Source organism: Balaenoptera acutorostrata, chromosome 2, assembly GCF_949987535.1.
Source record: "Balaenoptera acutorostrata chromosome 2, mBalAcu1.1, whole genome shotgun sequence".
Classification (NCBI taxonomy): Eukaryota; Metazoa; Chordata; class Mammalia; order Artiodactyla; family Balaenopteridae; genus Balaenoptera; species Balaenoptera acutorostrata.
The window spans coordinates 60600951-60620955 of record NC_080065.1 but is presented as its reverse complement, the minus strand read 5'-3'; the positions used below and the strand labels follow the sequence as shown (position 1 = coordinate 60620955).

Genomic DNA, 20005 nt, shown 5'->3' with positions numbered 1-20005 from the left:
ATAAATAGTATTATAATTATAATAGTGATGAATCATGTTAATGTATCTAGTTGTGGAATATCCTTAAGGGAAGGTTAAAATTCTCAATCTTTAACTTAAAAGGTTTATGCTATTTAGCTTCTTAATGATTTTATAATTTGATGTCGATCGTTTTTGAAATATTTTAGTGGAATTAATTTGAGGTCAATAGGCATGAGGCTATGACATAACCCCCAAATTTCTGAATGTTGTCCACAGTATGAGCCTGGTCATGTAGAATTAGGGTTGTTTAAGGTGCCCTGCAATAGTATCTGTCTTGAGGCCTACGGAGGGAATAGCTCATGAGTGTAGGATGTTTTCGGGTGAAATTAGTATTTGGACTGTTATTTCTGTAGGTGAGACTGCTCCATTATATATTTGTAGTAGTTGTAGTTCTCCTGGTTTTAGATCCGTTGTAGGAATTATATAGGTATCAAAATTTAGAACTTCATATTTTGTGTATTCACAGCTTCATTATCATTGGTCACCTAAAGTTTTTACAGTTAGAGAAGGATTATTAATTTCAACTATTATATAAAGAATTTGTAATGATGGTAGAGCACTTAAAATTAGAACAATAGCAGCTAGAATAGTTCAAACTGTTTCTACCTCTTGTGCATCTATTGTACTTGTGTGAGTTAGTTTAGTTGTTAGTAGTGATGAAATGATGTAAATAACCAAAGAACTAACTGGGAAAGCAATTATAAGTGTATAATCATGAAAATGTAAAAGTTCTTCTATAACAGACAATGTTGCATCTTGCAAGCTTAGTTGGAATGGATATGGCATAGAGATGTAAAAGGTTTGAACCCATAATTTAATTTGACAAAGTTATGTAATTTTTACTAATATCTCACTTATTGAGAAAGACACAATGGTTATGAAGTTGGCTTGAAACCAGTTGGAGAAGTTTCGATTCCTTCCTTTCTTAAATTTATGTAAGTAGGTTCTTCAAATGTATGATATGGTGGGGGAAATATCCATGCAATCATTTAAGACTGGAAGTTGTTAACTCCACTACTGATACTTCTTGTTTAGATGCGAAAGCTTGTCGTATTATAAAAATTACTGGTATTACTGCTGTTAATGAAATGAACCTATGGATGAGATGGTATTTCATGTTGTATACGCATCTGTATATTCAGAGTAACATCGTGGTAGTCCTGAAAGGCCAAGAAAATGTGGAAAGAGATTTATATTAATGCTTACAAATTTAATTGTAAAATGAAGCTTTGCTCAGGTTGAGTTGAGTCTATAGCCTAAAAATAACGAAAATCAGTGGACAAAGCCTCTTATAATGGTGAATACTGCTTCTATTGATAAGATGCAGTGAAAGTGTCCTGCTGCATAGCATGTATCATGAAAAACACTGTCTAAGGATGAATTAGCTAGGACAATTTCCGTTAAACCTCCTACTGTAAATAAGAAAATAAAACCTAAGGCTCATAATATGGCTGGTGATCATTTTATTATCACCTCCATTAGTTGCTAATTGACTAAATACTTTTACTCCTATGGGGATGGCAGTAATTAGAGTAGCTGATGTAATACATGCTCATATCAACATCTATTCCTACTCTGAACATGTGTTGAGCTCATATGAGAAAGCCTGGGAAGACATTATGGCTCAGACTATTCCTATATACCCCAAAGGTTCTTTTTTTTCCCAAATAATATTTGATGGTATATGATATTATCCTGAAGCCAGGTAAAAGAAGGATGTAAAAATCTGGGTGGCCAAAGAAATCAGAATAAATGTTGATATAAAATTGGATCACCTCCACCTTCAGGATCAAAGAAAGATGAATAGATTGTGGTTATTAACAATAAAGTGATTCTAGCTGCTAGAACTGAGAGTGACAAGAGTAATAGTATGGCCAGAAGTAGGATGGATCAAACAAACAGTGGTGTTTGGTAATGAGATATAGCTGGAGTTTTTATACTAATAATTGTGGTAATAAAATTAGTAGCACCTAGAATTAAGTATACAACTGGTAAATGTAGGGGAAAAAATGGTTAGGTCAACAGAAGCTCCCATGTAGGCTAGATTGCCAGCTAAACATAGATATACTGTTCAGCCTGTTAGCCTGTTCTAAAAATGGTGGTGGAAGAAGTAAAAAACTTATTTATTGGGAGAAGTGCTATATCAGGTGCTCCAGTTATTAGTGGAACTAGTCAGTTTCTGAATCCTCCAATTATAGTAGGTATAACTATGAAATTAGGTATAACTATGAAATTAGGTATAACTATGAAATTATTACAAATGCATGGGTGGTACAGCTACATTGTAGATTTGATGGTCTCCTAGTAAAGCTCCAGGCCTGGTTTGGCACGATTAAAAGGCTTAAGACAGTACTTCTATTCTGGCACAGGCACCAAAAAACAGATCCTCAGTGACTATAACTTTGTGGTTTGTTGAGAATAATCAGCAGTTTATGAACATAGTGAAATGGCTGAGCAAGCGTTAGACTGTAAATCTAAAGACAGGTTGAGGCCTCTTTTTGCCAAGCCCTGTGGTGAATGACATATTGAATTGCAAATTCAAAGAAGCAGCTTTAATTCTGCCTGGCTTCTCCCCTATTTCTCCCCTGAATGGAGAGAGTAGATTGAAACCAACTGACTAGAGTATTTAGCTGTTAAATAAAATTCTGTGGGATGAAAGCCCATCAAATCTAGTAAGAATTTAGTTTAATAAAAGAGTGTGATTTGCATCCAGTTGATGTAAGATAAAGTCTTGCAATCCTTATTTTCAGGAATTCAGTAAATAATACTTGCTTAGGACTTTGAAGGCTCTTGGTCTGTGCTAACCTAAATTCCTAATCCAGTACTGATAATATTGATGATAAGGGAAGAAACACTGTTGATATTATGATTAGTGGTGGTAAAAGTATTATTCATTTCATGTTTTCGTATTGTCATTTTATTTCATGTTATTTATTGACGGGGTTGTGGTTAGTGATGTAGAGCAGATTAATCATATATAGATTGAGTAGTGCTATAGCTGTTAATGTTGGTAAAATATTATTTTTTGTTATTTCTTGAGTAATTCATTTAGGTAAAATCCCTGAAAGTGGTGGGAGGCCTCCTAATGATAATATAATAGTGAGAATAATTATAGCAATTAAGGGTGTTTAATAAATTAGGAGAGGGATAGCATTGTGGTGGATGAATTATATATAAATAATGTAAGGAGTGTTATTATGATATAAGTATAGGATTATTATAGTTATAAACTGTAACAGCTGTTATTCAACCTATGTAACCAATTGATGAGTAGGCTGATTTTTTGTAGTGGGGTTTGGTTAAGACTTCTTCATCCGCCTACTATGATTGATTAAAAAAATATAGCTCTAATTAGTAACATGTTTAGATTAATGGATGATGAAACTCAATATAAAATTGATAGTGGTACAAGTTTCTGTAATGTTAATAAAATTAGGACAGATATTAGTGGAGCTTTGGGCATTCATAAGTGGAATGGGGAAAAGTCCAAGTTTTATGACAAGGGCTGTTGTGATTAAACACTTTTATAATTGTTCATTGGCCAGAATATATTAGATTAACAAGTATAGATGTGATGGCTTGTGTCAAAAAATATTTAGTGGATGCTTCTTTGACTCGTGGGTTGAATTTTTTAATTAAAACTAGAATAATAGCTAATATGTTTATTTCAAAGCCAATTCAGATTATTAATCCATGTGAGCTTATCATAACAACTGTAGTTCCTGAAATGATAGTGAAATGATAATAAAAATAGGGGATTTATTAGTATGGGAAGGATATAAACCAACATTTTCAGGGTATGGGCCTGATAGCTTACTTAACTGACCTTACTATAGAATATGGTGTAATATGGTAGCATGGAAATTTTTGAATTCTTAGGAGTAGGTGCAATTCCTTAATACTAGAAATAAGAGGATTTAAACCTCTATAATTTACTCCATCAAAGTAACTGTTTTGTCAGACATATTATGTTCAGTGGGATGCTTGATATAATGCTCAGTAATGATATATTTCATATTCAAAGAGTTAGTGTTAGTAGCAGGAAGTTTTTCATAGAAGATGTATAAGTTGGTCCTATTGGAATCGTGGATAGGATGCTTGTATTCATAGGGAAAAAAGGATAGGAAGATGATTTTGATAATAAAATTGAGTATAGTTCTGGTACATAGGAACAGAATTGTTGTAAAAAATATTTATTATAATAATGTTGGCATATTCTGCTAGGAAGAATAGGGCAAATGGGCCTGCTGCATACTCAACATTGAAGCCAGAGACAAGTTCTGATTCTCTTTCTGTTAGGTCGAATGGAGCTTGGTTGGTTTCTGCTAGGATTGAGAGAAATCATATCATGGTCAGTGGCCAAGATGGAAAAATTAGACATAAGTATTCTTGAGTAGTGATTAACGTTGAGAGGGTAAATGATCCATTAATTAATATAACTGATGATAGAATGATTGCTAGTGTTACTTCATATGAAATTGTTTGCACTATTGCTCATAGGGTCCCAATTACTGCATAGTTTGAATTTGAGGTTCAACCTGACGAGAGACTATAATACAGCTAATATAAATAGTATGCCTAGGTTTCTATTGATTAATGGATATGGTGTGGGTAAAGGAATTCATATTGTTAGGGCCAATGTAGAGGCTAGGACTGATGCAATAATATAGATATTGATGATGTTAATGGTTCTTTAATGAATAGCTGGCCAGCATTGGCAATGGGATGGAGCAGGCCATCACATCCAACAATGTTTGGTCCTTCATAGAGTTGTATATAGCCCAGTACTTTTCACTGGATTAGGATAAGGAATGCTGTAGCAAGTAGAATGGGGATGATTAATAAAAGAATGTTGATTGTAACCAAATTGTTAAGGAGAGAAGTTAAATCTCTGGTTATAAAGGTTTAAGTTTTATGCAATTACCAGGCTCTGCCACCTAACAAACCCTGTTCTTGGGCAGGGCTGGTGTAAATTAATTAAGATTAAGATTATGTCATCCGTTAGTTTTGTAAAGTAGGCCTGATTTCTCTTGTCCTTTCATACTGGGAGAAATATGAAATATATAGCAATTGATCTGGGTTACTTCGGTCTGAACTCAGATCACGTAGGACTTTAATCATTGAACAAATGACCCATTAATAGTGGTTACACCATTGGGATGTCCTGATTTAATGAGGTTGTAAACCCTACTGTTGATATGAACTCCAGAATAGGATTATGCTGTTATCCCTAGGGTAACTCGTTCCATTAATGAAGCTTTTGGATCAATAGATGATAAAATATTTTGATTAGTTGGTCTAGGTTTTAATCACTTGTTTTACTCTCCGAGGTCACCCCAACCAAAATTTTAGTCCATTTAAAGTTTTGTTATCCCTTGATTTCATTAATTTTGGGGGAGAGGGTGTTGGACTAAATTAGAGCTCCATAGCGTCTTATCGTCTTATTCTGTCGTCACGCTTCTTCACAGGAAAGTCAATTTCTCTAATTAAAAAGTAAAATACATTGCAACTCCCGCTTTCTTTTCATTTCTGTTTGAATGGATAAACAACAAGGTCCTACTGTATAGCACAGGGAAATATCTCCAATCTCCTGGGATAAACCATAATGGAAAAGAATATTTTTAAAAATGTATATATGTGAAAAACTGAGTCCCTTTGTTCTACAGCAAAGATTGGCACAATATCGTAAATCAACTATACTTCAATAAAAAAGAAAAAAAAAGTAAGAGATAGTAAAACCCTCGTGTGGCCGTTCATTCAAGTCCATATTTAAAGAACAAATGATTAAGTTACCTTCGCGTGGTCTGGATACCATAGTGGCTATTAAACGTTTGTCACAGAGCAGTCAGTGCCTCTAATACTAGAAATGCTAGAGGTGATAGTTTTGGTAAACAGGCAAGGTTTGTGTTTGCGAGTTCCTTTTACTTTTTTTTTTTTTAAATGAACTCAAATTATCCTTATTTCTTAACTCTCTCTTTTTGATTACTTTTAATTTTTTTTTTAATTTTTGGCTGTGTTGGGTCTTCGTTTCTGTGCGAGGGCTTTCTCTAGTTGTGGCAGGCGGGGGCCACTCTTCATCGCGGTGCACGGGCCTCTCACTGTCGTGGCCTCTCCTGTTGTGGAGCACAGGCTCCAGACGCGCAGGCTCAGTAGTTGTGGCTCACGGGCCTAGTTGCTCCGCGGCATGTGGGATCTTCCCAGACCAGGGCTCGAACCCGTGTTCCCTGCATTAGCAGGCAGATTCTCAACCACTGTGCCACCAGGGAAGCCCTCCTTTTACTTTTTAAAATCTTTCCTTAAGCGCATACCTGTGTTGGGTTAACAGCTGATTTAATAGATAATTATTAGGTTAAATTTATATTTAACTATCAGTGATTATCCATTCTGATATAATCTTATGTGAGGAGAAATAATTCTTGTTATTCATATTAACAGTATTGCTTCTGTTGATAGATTGATCCAGTATTACGTTAGGAGTTCGTTTTTATTAGTGGAATTAAGATAAGTAAACTGTTGGACTTGAATGCTTTCTTATTTGGTGGCTGCTTTTAGGCCAACTATGATATTATTAATATGACAATAACTATGATATTAATAATATTGATAACAATATTATTAATATAACTTCCTTCTAAGGGAGTCTGTATCCTGTATGTAAAGGGCTCTACCTATTTAGATTAAATTTAAATTTATGTTAGAATTGTTTCTTAGGTAAACTTAAAGTTGAACCAACATTCTGTACTGGATAACCAACTATCACCAGGCTCATTAGGCTGTTCGCCCCTGTCTACAAATCTCATAATTCTGCTACATAGATGAGTTTGTTCTTTAAAAACTGTTCATAGGTTTCATCTTACTTTGGGGCATTTGACTTCTTTTCCTTAAATTGTCCTAGTTAAATCATTATGCAAAAAGTAAAAGGCGTAAACTTTGCTATTTAATAATTTAAATACTTCTTTCACCATTCCCTTATGGTACTCTGTCTATAGCACTAGTTAAAGTCTCTATCGCCTATACTTTTGTTTGTAAATAAATGTTTAATTTATATACTATAATTGAGCTTGATTAGTTTGGGCTAGTTTTGGTTCAAAGTGGTCATTTAAGATGAAAATCTAGTGGGTGTAAACTACATGATTTTAAGCTACACTTAGATCTGTCCAAGCACTTTCCAGTATGCTTACCTCTGACTGACCTGTCTCCTCTTAGATGTTAAATAGTTATAAATAAGTTGTATACATAGGTTTCGGTATTTGAGGAGTGTGACCATCTGTGTGTGCATGCTTCATGGCCTAACTCAATTAAGCCTATTTTTAAATTTACTGCTAAATCCTCCTTTAGTTTTTAATTTTATAAATAATTTTGTGTAAAATCTAACATTCTTAAAGTAGAAAATGTAGCCCATTTCTTTCTACCCCATAGGCTGCCTACACCTTGAACTAATAGTTTTATGTTGTTTGTGCTTACTATGCCTCCTTTTTAGGGTTTGCTGAAGATGGCGATAGTCTGTATTAGCAAGGAATGGTGAGGTTTATCAGGATTTATATCGATAGATTATAGAAAAGGCTCCTCTAGAGGGATAAAAAACACCACCAAGTCCTTTGAGTTTTACGCTATTGCAAGTAGTACTCTGGCATATAATTTTGTTCTAATTGTTTGGGTTTAGGGCTAAGCATGATGGAGTATTGGATCCCAGTATGAGTCTTAGCTATCGTGTAATCAGGAATATTAAAGTCATTTTTGTAGTTTATTTTAGCTGCAGCTTTTTACAGCCTAATTAAAATTTAACTTTATTATAAGAATATCTTTAACATACTTTATACTGAAAATTTTATTAATTTGAGTTAATCATATGACCTTGGTAGCTGGCATGAAATTTCCCAACTCTAGTGAGTTAGTATAAATTAGTCAAACTTTTGTTTCTGGCTTAATTTTTATCACTGCTGTTTCCTGCGGGGCGTGGTTAATCTAGGCGTCATGAGCTACTTGTTAATGTGCCTGATGCCTGCTCCTTTTAATCACTGGCGATCCAGAGGGCTTTCTCACTTGGATGTGGAATACTTGCATGTGTAATTTTATTAAGAATTAATAGAAAGACTGGGACCAAACCCATGTGTTTATGGACTTAGTAAACTCATCTAGGCATTTTTAGTGCCTTGCTTTCTTAATTAAGTTATAGTAACAAGCTAGATATAAGGGGATCCCTGCCCATCAAAATTTTGTGAATTTTAAGTAGCATGCTAGTGTTTAGTAGAAGTATTTTAAACTACTGGAGAGGGAGTAAGTTTTTCTAGTCCATAGGTTTAAAGTCAGAATTTTTGGTGTTTGAAATTTTCATTTTGTTAAAAATCTTGACTAAAATATATCTTAATTTGTGATTCAGATATTTCTTATAGAATGAGGGAAAGTAGGCTTTTGTGTACTGTTATATTTTAATCTTGTTTTGGAAATGTCAAGATTGGTCTTAAATACATACACTTTGAGGTCTACAGGGGCTAAGGGGAGTTTGCTAATTTTTATTTGGACATGTGAATGTACACGTTTATCAATTTTCTTATGTATTTTAAGCACTAATACCTTATGGTTGTTGAGGCTGTGAAATAATATTCAGTATAGGCTCAGCTAGGTGTTGACTGACTGTGTTAAGGCCTCAGATGGCCATAGCTGGGTCACAGCATGCCCCCAAATTTAAAAATATCAAATGTATGACACCACAGTTATGTGTGCACATGGGCTGATTAGTCATTAGTCCATCAGGATGTCTTATTTAAGAGAAAAGCTTGAGAGATTTTAGGTGAGATGGTCCTGAAGCAAGACCCAGATGCCACATACAGTTTAGTTCTAGAAACCCCCATGTTATGGGCCCAGAGCAAGAAAAAGGGCATGTTTGTGGGATGAGCTGCCTATTTCTCAAAGCTTGGGATTAAGGAAAGTCTTTGGTTGTGATAAGTATGGTGATTAGAGTTGATGTGACTTAATGGAATGTGTACAATATTTTGTTCTACGTAATCATATAATATTCATAGTTTGTACTCATACACATGGAGTAAACAGTGTATGATTATATATAAAATGTATCATACAATCAAGTATGTATGTACTAATACATTGTAATGGGGCAGGTCATTTAATATACAAAGTACACAGCAATGGGATCCTCTAGAATTTGTTTTTAATACTGACATAGCATGTCAAAATAATGTCTTACTGTTTATGTGCAACTTTCAGGGAATAGTTTAGGTAGAATTTCTGATGGCGGAGTTGGAGCTTCTTCCTTGATGTTGTAGGGAGGTTTTTCTCCTTTTCTGGTTTATAAGACCAGAGTGATAAACTACAAACACTCTTCATTTTAGAAGATTATTTCCAGTTAAGGTTGTGAGTAGTGTAAGTAAAGAATAAGAAAATAAAAGATTGATGCTAGTTGACCAATGATAAATGGGTGTTTAAATGGTTGTCCTCCAACTCATGCTAATGTTAGTAGGTCTGCTACTAGTAGTCAGAAGAAGCATTGGCTGAGGGGTCAAAATACTATGCTTTGATATATGAACTACTGAGATAATTGCTAGAATTAGGATAGAAAATACTAGAGCTTATATGCTACCTTATTTATTGGGATGATATTGAGGCAGTAATATCCAAGTTTCTGAAATTTAAAAGGCTCTTAATTTTGCCAAAAGCTACCCTGAAGACAGCCTCAACCACATCATATGTACACGTTTCCTCTGTTCCTTTTCTGGATCATACTTTTGAAAAGAGATTAATTTGGGCAGAAAAAAGAATTGATACTGTATTCACTTGGGCAAAAGAACTCAGGGCATTGAGCTTTGAGACCAAAAAAAAAAAAAAAAAAAAAAAAGGAAAAAAGTAGAGCAGAAATCTACTTCCATACATTAATAAGCAATACAAAACAAAGCAGTTATATTGGTAGAACCAAGTGGAAGGCTAAGGCAGTGATTAAAATGGGAAGACCCTCATGTAAAGAGATCCTTGTACATTATTTACATCAACATAAAGTTCATCTTGCACTCTATTTCTAAAACTATTTTTCAAAATAGAAAGTTTTTATTGTAAATGTAATACCTACCCATTATAAAAAATAAAGTGAAATTTGGACATTAAACATCCTGTGGAAAGTAAAAATCCCATCACCCAGAAATTACAACTTGGTGCATATTTTTTACAAAGGTTTTTGCTTTAGGTGTATGCACTTTAAAACAAAAAAGAATTAACCTTTTACCATCTAACAATGTCATGGCAATATTCCGTATCAATGACTATAAACCTTCATGATTATTTTAGTTAATTAATTGAAGTTGACTTACAATGTTGTGTTAGTTTCTCGTGTAGAGCAAAGTGATTCAGTTATACATATATACACATATTTTCATATTCTTTTCCATTATGGTTTATTACAGGTATTCCCTGTGCTGTACAGTAGGACCTTGTTGTTTATTCATGATTATTTTAAATACCTACATAGTATATCACTATATGGGAGCTATCAACTCATTTAATCCTTCCAATTTTTTCATATAATAAAAACATCTTTGCTTTCTTGTCTCACTATTTTCTTATGGCAAATTCCCAACAGTGATGAATTACTAGTTTAAATGATAAATAAGGTTTTTAAAGGTTATGAATTCAAACTGCTCTCTAGGAAAGTTACACTGATTCACTCTTCTAAAGATAGAGAAGACTTAGAATACTTTCTCAAGTTCACCCTGCTCATTGCTGGGTTAAAATTGTCAAATAAATTGATTGGGCTAAGTGCAGAGATTTAATTGGAAATATGCTATAAGGAAATACGCCTGTACTAGTCAGAAATCTGGTGGCTGACCTGCTGGCCAGTTCACCTTCGGCCATTCCCAGCCCCCTCGCCTTTACTCACTTAAAAATAAAGGCTACTTGCTTTCTCTGCCTCTTACACAATTCTGGCCAATAGGAAGTAAGCAGAAATGTGCTGGAAAAGCTTTAAATCTCCTGACAAAAAGGACAGATACACCTGGAACTGCCCCCTTCCCAGCTCTGGATGTAAATATGCAGTTGGAAGCTGTGGCAGCCATATTGCAACCATAAGGAAAAAGCCAAAAGAATCACTTGTTCTGTCCAATACCAGCAACAGATAAACTTGCAGACTTCGTGATGTGGAAAAAAACTTGTCTTTATCCGTTTAAACCATTCTTAGTTTTGTTTTCTGTCACCTGCAGTTAAAAAATTACTGACAGATGAAACACTGCATGCTAAAGATAAGCAGTGGTTTCTGAGTTATCATAACTAATCATAAATATCATGATTAGAGGAAATATGGAAATAATCAGATATATTTTAAAATAGGGGTAAAATACGTACATATAGCAAGAGATGATGGAATGAACCTTTAGTACTGAAAGCCACAGACACCATTAAACGCACACTTAGAAGGAATAACGAAAGATGACCAAATGGAGAAAGGGCAGGATGCGTGCCAGAGGATTACTGTGTTTGTCAAAATATGCTTTCTTTTCCTCCTAGGCACACAACCACACTATGTATTTCCCATCTTTCCTTGCAGTTAGTTAGTTGGAAGCACAGATCAAGTTCTGGCTAGAGGAATGTGAACACAGGTCATGACCAGCTAGCTCTGTGCCTGGCCCATAAACTCCCAGTTTCCTTCCTTCCCCATCCACCAGCCAAATGGAGAGGATTTTGAGCAGAGTCACAAAAATGGAGGGAACCTGTGTCCTTGAATTACTGTATGGAGCAGAGCTCCTCCTCCAACCTCCTTAGAACCGTGACATGAGCGACATACTAGTTTACAGTGTTAAGTTCCCGGGATATTATTTATCACAGCAGCTAGCATCATTCACTCTGAACAGGTGGGAGCAGGGGACGTGGAAACAGAGAATAATGAAGAAAAAAGATGAGCCTATGGTATGAGTGGTAAGAGTGCTACCTGTTTGGTACGTAGGTTCCCCAACCTGACCTAGATTAACTAAACTGCTCCTTTTCATGACACAGATTTAGCAAAATTTTCAATATTTAGGATGAAATCTTTTTTCCAATTCCTTTTTTTTTGCTCCTTTCTAAATCCACTGGTTTTTGAGAGGCTTGATGTTCCTGATTACCTCCTTGAAAGAGTATGGTTTTAAAACTGTGTAACGCTGTGTTCCTAAGCAACTTGTCAGGAGGAAAGTCTTTGCTAAAGTTTAACATCAATTTAAGTATATTTAGAAACAAATAAAAATAATTCCTATTAAACAATTTCTATACTTCTGGGTTATAGTCCAAATGAAGTTTTCCTATACGATCAGTTAAAACTAAATAACAGACCAATCTATATGCCTGTCTAAATGGTGATACAAAGTTCAACACCAATTATCCATTGCTTACCTAGCTTGCCTTGTCCTAAAGTCTATGATGTAGCTATTATTACTATAAACAAGAGTACAAAAACACCACACAAACCAACTGATAAATTATATATTACATGTTTATTAAGAGCACAACTTTTATGTAAAATTTACATTTTTATGAAAAAATCAAAAATATTTACAAAATTTTGTAAGATTTGCATTGTTCTAATTACAACTCAAAGTAGTAAATAACAATTCTTAAAAACTCACATTTGTTAGAGTTCTGTGTTTACAAGTTCTTGGTTAAAGAGGCAGCTACAAAGTTTATCACTATACATAAGCAAGAACCAGCTTGCTAAATACATTTCCGATTGAAAATCTATTGGTCTTTTTTACACCATTAGTGGATTTCTAAATGAAAAAATCAATATAAACTCATATGGCTTCAAAATTGTAACCTGCACCCAATACAAATTTATGTATCAGCACTTGGTATGAAGACTGTGGTAATTAGGAAAGTGCAGAAGTTTAACCATTTCACTAGTTTGTACATTGTAAGGTAATACTTGATTAAAAACAGACATGGTGAGTATAATGGTGTCTGAATTCCAACAATAAAATATTAACTGCCCAATAAAAGCAGTGTGACTGCAAAGCAGTTACAGTTAAGATTCCAGTAAGGGACTGTAATTGGCATTTAATAGAGTACAATATAAGTTAGAAATTCTAATTTTGTCCACTATTTAGTAAAGATGAAAATTTTAGCGAATTCTCTTATGTATTGCTTTAGTCAAATCTAAATTTAGAATTGGGCTAACATGGATATATTAAGCACATACTGTGTTATATATATTACTAATGAGTAGATTTTCTGCTGTATTTAATATAGCAAGATGTTATATAAATGTCTAGTAGGAGGGGTTTTATTTTCTGGAAAGCTTAACAGAACAATCAGTGGTTTTATATAAATTATCATATATAACACATTTTATTACTTCTATGCAAAATGCAGGACACTGGTACTTACAAATAAATTTCCCATTTGTAAATTATGAAACTGTGTCCAAAATATTTAATTCCTTCAATTAATCAGGATTTGCTATAAAGTTAGGATATTTACTATTTAATATTAGTAATATTAAGAAATGCTTAACCCAATCCATCATTTCAAATAATTTCCCTATTTTTAGCAGGTGGCAATTAAGTAAGAACAAGAACATACAAATTGGTAATTTTTCCAATTGTTGAAAATGCCAAAACTAATCTTTTCTAAAGTGTGTTCCTCACAAACTACTACAAAATTCATGCTCACAACACATTCAGGAAATAAATGTACAGATTTCCAATAATAGAGTGAAGGGAAATGTTAAATTGAGAGTTAAAATACCAGTTACCAACTTATCATTACAGTTTTGCAGAACTTTCTGATGAGGTTAAGGTGGAATATCTGAAGGTAATTTTTTCCCCTGTAAACATATGCCATTAGTTATTTCTCTAGTGGCTACAGTGTATCACTAAAGAAGCGAGCCAGGGTTCTTAAGTATAAATTGTCCTTTAGTTATTCTGAACTCCCTTCCCAATTGCGGCCAAAGGTATTTATGAAAATTGCAATTATCTTGTAAAAATCCTTGACTACTCTAAGATTCTGAATAGAAGATCCAGACTGTTAGGAAAAAGTGAGGCACATTAATGAACACAAACTAGATAGGCACATTTCTGGGTTTTGTTATTGTTTTACAAGGCACACATTATGCAATCCATATAAAAATAAATTAAATCTACAGCATTAATTCATCAAAACAATCACAACTTCTATAAAGTTAACTGCAGAAGTAAATTTCTCTGCTGTCTTTTGCAAGCTTATTTTAAAACACATTGCACTTGAGGATTAAAAAAAAATCATATAAAAACACCATTTACACTTTATTAATATGTTTATATGAGAATCAAATTATAGATTTTGCAAACACCTTGGACTCTGGTCTGATTACTTTATGGCACAAAACTCAATTTGACTGAGTGTTATAAATGAACATTATCCCAAACTTAGAATTCACATTCTGTCTGTATCCATTCAATATCAAAACTTATAAAATTTCAAAATTATCTCTGACTCTAAAAACTTATGGAAAGCTAAATTATTTTGTGCTTGCTTTCCTGAAATTTCAGGCCTGATATTACACTATAACCACAGACACTGAAGATAATTTAAAATTTCAGCCTATAAAAACTTCATTTTACTGAGAATCTGAATAAATGTGTTTCCTGAATATTGCAGTTGATCATTTACAGCGTTGAAAATCATTTCAGTGCTATTTCTTTCGATGACTCACTTCAAAAGTGCAATTTAATGTTTGTAGTCAGCTCTTAAAGACATAATACAAGTTAGAATAGTGTTTGGAAAGAACAGATAATGCAGAATGGCAGGTCTGTACTACTCCCTTGAGCCAACCACTTTCCCAGGTCCATCAACAATCTGCCAAGTATCGTCCTGAAAAACACCAAGCAGACCTTTGCAATTATAATTTCAAATGAACTCGAAGGAGAATATTTTCACTGTGGTTACAGATACAAACCCCAGTTCCCATCTGCTGTTTACAATACATTAGAATCAGATCACAGGTGTTCAGCTGTACTGACCATGAGTACTCTCTCTCCCAGGTGTGTCTCTATCTGGCACCTTGTACCAAAGGTCAAAGAAAAAATTTCCATGCCTTTAGACTATAAACTACTTGACAGTCATTTAGTAAATGTTAGAATACAAATGTTTCCCATGTACATTATAAAGCTTGAAATCTCCCAACTTACCAGTGGCAAACCGCTTCTTTACTAAGGAAAGCCTATAGCCAGTGCCTACAAGTTCAATATCTACTCCTGAGAGGGTACTTCCCTCGCTGAGGAATTGCACTGCAAGTGTTGTGGGTTTACTGGGTCCTTCTGAAAGATCAAATTTTGCTCTGAGGGACCCAGAACCTACAAGGAAAAGAACAAAGAACTTACACAGGATAATATATTTCACACCAAAAAAGGCAAATGAGCAAGTAAGCTGAACTGTGTTTGTCCTATGCCAAATTCGTGAAATGTGTACAGCAAACAAATCAATGTCCTGTTTCCAAATCAGACTTTATTCAGTGAATCTGAATTTTCGTTAAGTAATCTTCATCCATGCTTCTCTTTGACTTAATAATAATCTTCAGAGGTATTTACTATTGAGATTCCTATGCTATATGCATGTTGAAATGAGTCAAAAGATAAGTCTGAGGGCAGCTCAGAAGAAAGCCCTAGAAGGGATGAGTGGGAATAAAGTCAAAAGGAAAGGACTGCTGAGTCCCATATCATGGGCAGGAGAGGTAAAGAAGCTAAGACAGCTAAGATTGGGAAGAGCTGTATCAACATTACTATTCTGTATTCACCCTTCTTTTTTTTCCCCCCCATATATATATATATATATATTTTAACATCTTTATTGGTGTATAATTGCTTTACAATGGTGTGTTAGTTTCTGCTTTACAACAAAGTGAATCAGCTATACATATACATATATCCCCATATCCCCTCCCTCTTGTGTCTCCCTCCCACCCTCCTATCCCACCCCTCTAGGTGGTCACAAAGCACGGAGCTAATCTCCCTGTGCTATGCAGCTGCTTCCCACTAGCTAGCTATTTTACATTTGGTAGTGTATAAATGGATAAAGAAGATGTGGCACATACATACAATGGAATATTACTCAGCCATAAAAAGAAACGAAATTGAGTTACTTGTAGTGAGGTGGATGGACCCAGAGTCTGTCATACAGAGTGAAGTCAGAAAGAGAAAAACAAATACAGTATGCTAACGCCCTTCGTTTTAAAATTTAACTGGTCTAACATCATGCCAATTATGTCTGAGGGGCTTTCTTTTCAATATAACCATTTATTCAACATGACTCAGGCAGAAATAGTAAATAATTACGAATATTATAAATGCTGTTAAAAAAAAAAAAAAGGCTATGGGCACATAAAATGGTGTGGGGATGATGGGCCTGTATATCAGGCAAAGGTAACTACAGGTACAGAGATGGGAGACCTGACAGAGCATGATGCATTTAAGGGAACTACATCTACACCAGAAGAGCTGGAGAAGAGGGTACAGGTGGAAGAGGGTGGCAGAAGATGAGACTAGACTGGCAGCAAGGAACAAGCTCTAAATATCTTTACAAACCACCATAAGAAATAACCGTAAGGAGCCACCAAAGATATGGAAGACAAAACATTTCAGATAAGTATCACAGAAGGGCAGAAAGGTACAAGATGCAAGGTAGGGAAACCACCTAAGGTCAATAAAATAGTCTAGGACTCTAGGTGACAGGAAAAGGGGATCTGAACTAGGCTAAGGGGAAGGAAAGAAAGGAATGAATTTGAAAGATATTTAGGAGTTGAAATCAAGGGGTGAAAAGGAGGAGCCTAGGAGGATTCCCAGGTTTCTGGCTGGGGAAGGGAGAATTGCTGGAGAGTAGGGGTGACATTCTGTGATTCCCCGTATAGAAGCTGAACACTACAGAGAGAAATCTGGAAGAAAATATGACAATGACCCATCCTATACTATTGCACCTGGTGGCACAGATCAATTGGGAAGATGAATTGCTGTATAATTCTTAACGCTTGCCCAAGCCCTCCTTAAACTTTTACAGTTCTTGATATGCAAAATTCAATTCTGTGAAAGTTCCACCACAGGCCAAGAGCAGCCACCTTGGCAATCCTTAAACTTTAGAATTATTTCCTGTCCCTCTTCTGGGCATAAAGGCAAAATAGAAATAGATTTCTGTTTTACAGTATTCTAATTTGGAGATCTTTTTTTTAAAGGCTGACTAACCAAATCAGAACCATATTTATAAGATGTTTCTATTTCCTCACATAGACACTCTGATACCTGAACAGCAGAGGGAAACTATTAATATAGCTGATTAGAAAATTTGCATCTTATTTTTAAGAGAACAAACTCCCTTCTTGGTAAATATTTACAGTAATACTGTTTCATTAAATATGGGGAAAATATACCCTTTCTTCCTTGCTAACTGGTTGTAAACCCTCAATTCAAGTAGCATTTCTGGTTTACTTCCAGTTTCAACTAGGAATCTCAGTTTTGTCTCCCACAGCCATACAGTTAGAGTAAAAATCAGTACAGTTTACCATCTGAAAATAGGCAACCTTTAAGTACCAAACAGGAACAAAGGAACTAGAGATTAGCTAGGGTATTTCATACAATGTGTTGTTCTCTAGTAGTAAAAGTCTGGTTCAGCACAGCAGGTCTGAATCAACAGACAATACGAGGTATGTTCCTGGACTTTTATGCAGAAATACCTACAAGAAAAACTACTGATAGTAAGTTTTACATTTTGATCACATTATGCTTAAAATGTTTAAAAGGAAAAAGCTGAGCAAAACTTGAAACGCCAAAAAACCCTACTTAATAGGAAAAGTAACTGGAGATTAATTAGGCATTCAAAAGAGGGCAGGAGAACTCTCCTTTGATTAAGAGAAACTGCAAATAAAATGTTAAAGACTCGGGCTTCCCTGGTGGCACACTGGTTAAGAATCCGCCTGCCAATGCAGGGGACAAGCCCTGGTCCGGGGAGATCCCACGTGCTGTGGAGCAGCTAAGCCCGTGCACCACAACTACTGAGCCTGTGCTCTAGGGCCCACGAGCCACAACTACTGAGCCCGCATGCTGCAACTACTGAAGCCTGCGTGCCTAGAGCCCATGCTCCGCAACAAGAGAAGCCACCGCAATGAGAAGTCCGCGTACCGCAACGAAGAGTAGCCTCCGCTCGCCACAACTAGAGAAAGCCTGCGCAGCAACAAAGACCCAACGCAGCCAAAAATAAATAAATTAAAAAAAAAAAAAAAGTTAAAGTCTTGACTGTCCTGGGAATTATATTCTAAATTGAGCTAGGGGATATACTAGGAGTGATCAACTAACTAGGCAGAGACTTTTTCTTTGCATTGGGAACGCAGATGCAGACATGGTGGGAGGAGGCGATTAACTTGCTTCTCCTTAAAATAATGATCACAGAATTAAAGGCTGTTGATGGTTAGTTTTAATAAGGGGAAATGACCAAGGTAAGGTTCTCCTGAGAGAGAAAAGACAGAGGGGCTTTTTAAGGCCTGGAAGCTTCTGCATGATTTCCGGGAGGCCAGGAGGACCCCAAGAATGAGCTAAAGAGTGTGTTAATTAGTATCAATTAGTTTTCAGTTTCGATTATCAGGTTACCTAGACTTCTATAAATTTACTTTAGTAGGTATCTTCTCTTAATGGTAGCATGTGAACATAAGCATTTACATAATATTTATAAAGCTATAGCAAAACATTATTTTTCTCAGAGAAAGCATATTCAATCTAGAAGAAAAAAAATGTGTTCTGAATCTCAACTGGTCCATTCTTATTATAAGGTATTAACTTCCACCTAGTGGTCAGTTTTAGAACTGAAGGCATGAAATTCCAGGAGAAAATTTTCCACAAACATGCCTAAAAAATCCATTTAAACAACATTTTAACATCACATTATAAACAACAAAAAAAACCATGCACACACTTACCTCTATTTTCTGATTTTTCTGAAATACCAGAGAGTTTCCAAAAGGCTTTCATCTGTTCTGCATTCCTGTAAGAACAAATGTTTTCAGATAATGTGTCTAGTATAGTACCTTGTACATAAATGAACACTCACTAAATACATTTTAAATATTTCACTAGAACTATGGTGCTAGATTTACTTTGAATAGTATCACCTGGTGAAAATGTGTTTGAGTAATATAAATATAATACTATTATCTTTATAAATGGATATTTACCAAATTATGTAAACTCTTTTCATTTCTACTGATCAGAGAAAGGAAAACAATGCATAGGTGACCCAGTACCTTCATTACTCAAGGAAAACACAGTTTTATTACTAAACGGTGAAGCTAATATAAACGAAGAGTGGTTAGAGTCTATACTAATATTAATGGAGGGAACAAGAGAGGTGGTTAAGAGATGTAAAAACTAATACTAAAGACTAACCAGGGGGCTTCCCTGGTGGCGCAGCGGTTGAGAGTCTGCCTGCCGATGCAGGGGACACGGGTTCGGGCCCTGGTCTGGGAGGATCCCACATGCCGCGGAGCGGCTGGGCCTGTGAGCCACAACTACTGAGCCTGCGCGTCTGGAGCCTGTGCTCTGCAGCAAGAGAGGCTGCGATGGTGAGAGACCCGCGCACCGCGATGAAGAGTGGCCCCCGCTTGCCGCAACTGGAGAAAGCCCTCGCACAGAAACGAAGACCCAACACAGCCATTAATAGATAAATAAATAAATAATTAAAAAAAAAAAAAAAAGACTAACCAGATAGGTATTCCTATAGATATGCTAGATGCTATATTTAATCCTATAAAATAATAATTATCTTGATTTTTAAAACAAAAAAAAACAAAGTTTAGAGAAGTTACATACTTTGCCTAAGGGTAAAGTTGTATTGAATCATTCGAGTCTGGGTGGGGACAGCAAGACTAGTTTGTTTATTTTGGGTTGCGGCTACCATAGCTTGACTCGTAAAATGTACGGTACCTTTTATAGCATGGTTTCTTTGGGAAAATACACTAAACTTGTAAGACAACTTTCAGAGCTTAGGTTCTAAGACTCAG

The 20005-nt window shown here is 35.3% G+C and overlaps 1 protein-coding gene across 2 annotated transcripts in view; it reads right to left on the bottom strand.

Moving 5' to 3' along the window:
* Window positions 1-12469: 12469 nt before the first annotated feature.
* FCHO2 (FCH and mu domain containing endocytic adaptor 2) overlaps window positions 12470-20005 on the bottom strand; it is a 113452-nt gene continuing 105916 nt past the window's right edge. The window contains exons 24-26 of one of the 2 annotated variants that reach the window (XM_057541651.1): window positions 18926-18990; window positions 15159-15323; window positions 12470-14841 (exon numbers count right to left, since the gene is read on the bottom strand). In XM_057541651.1, the coding sequence (XP_057397634.1) occupies window positions 14819-14841; window positions 15159-15323; window positions 18926-18990 (253 nt within the window). In that variant the 3' untranslated portion in view covers window positions 12470-14818. The remainder of the gene's footprint in view (window positions 14842-15158; window positions 15324-18925; window positions 18991-20005) is intronic. The other variant, XM_057541652.1, reaches the window with a different exon arrangement.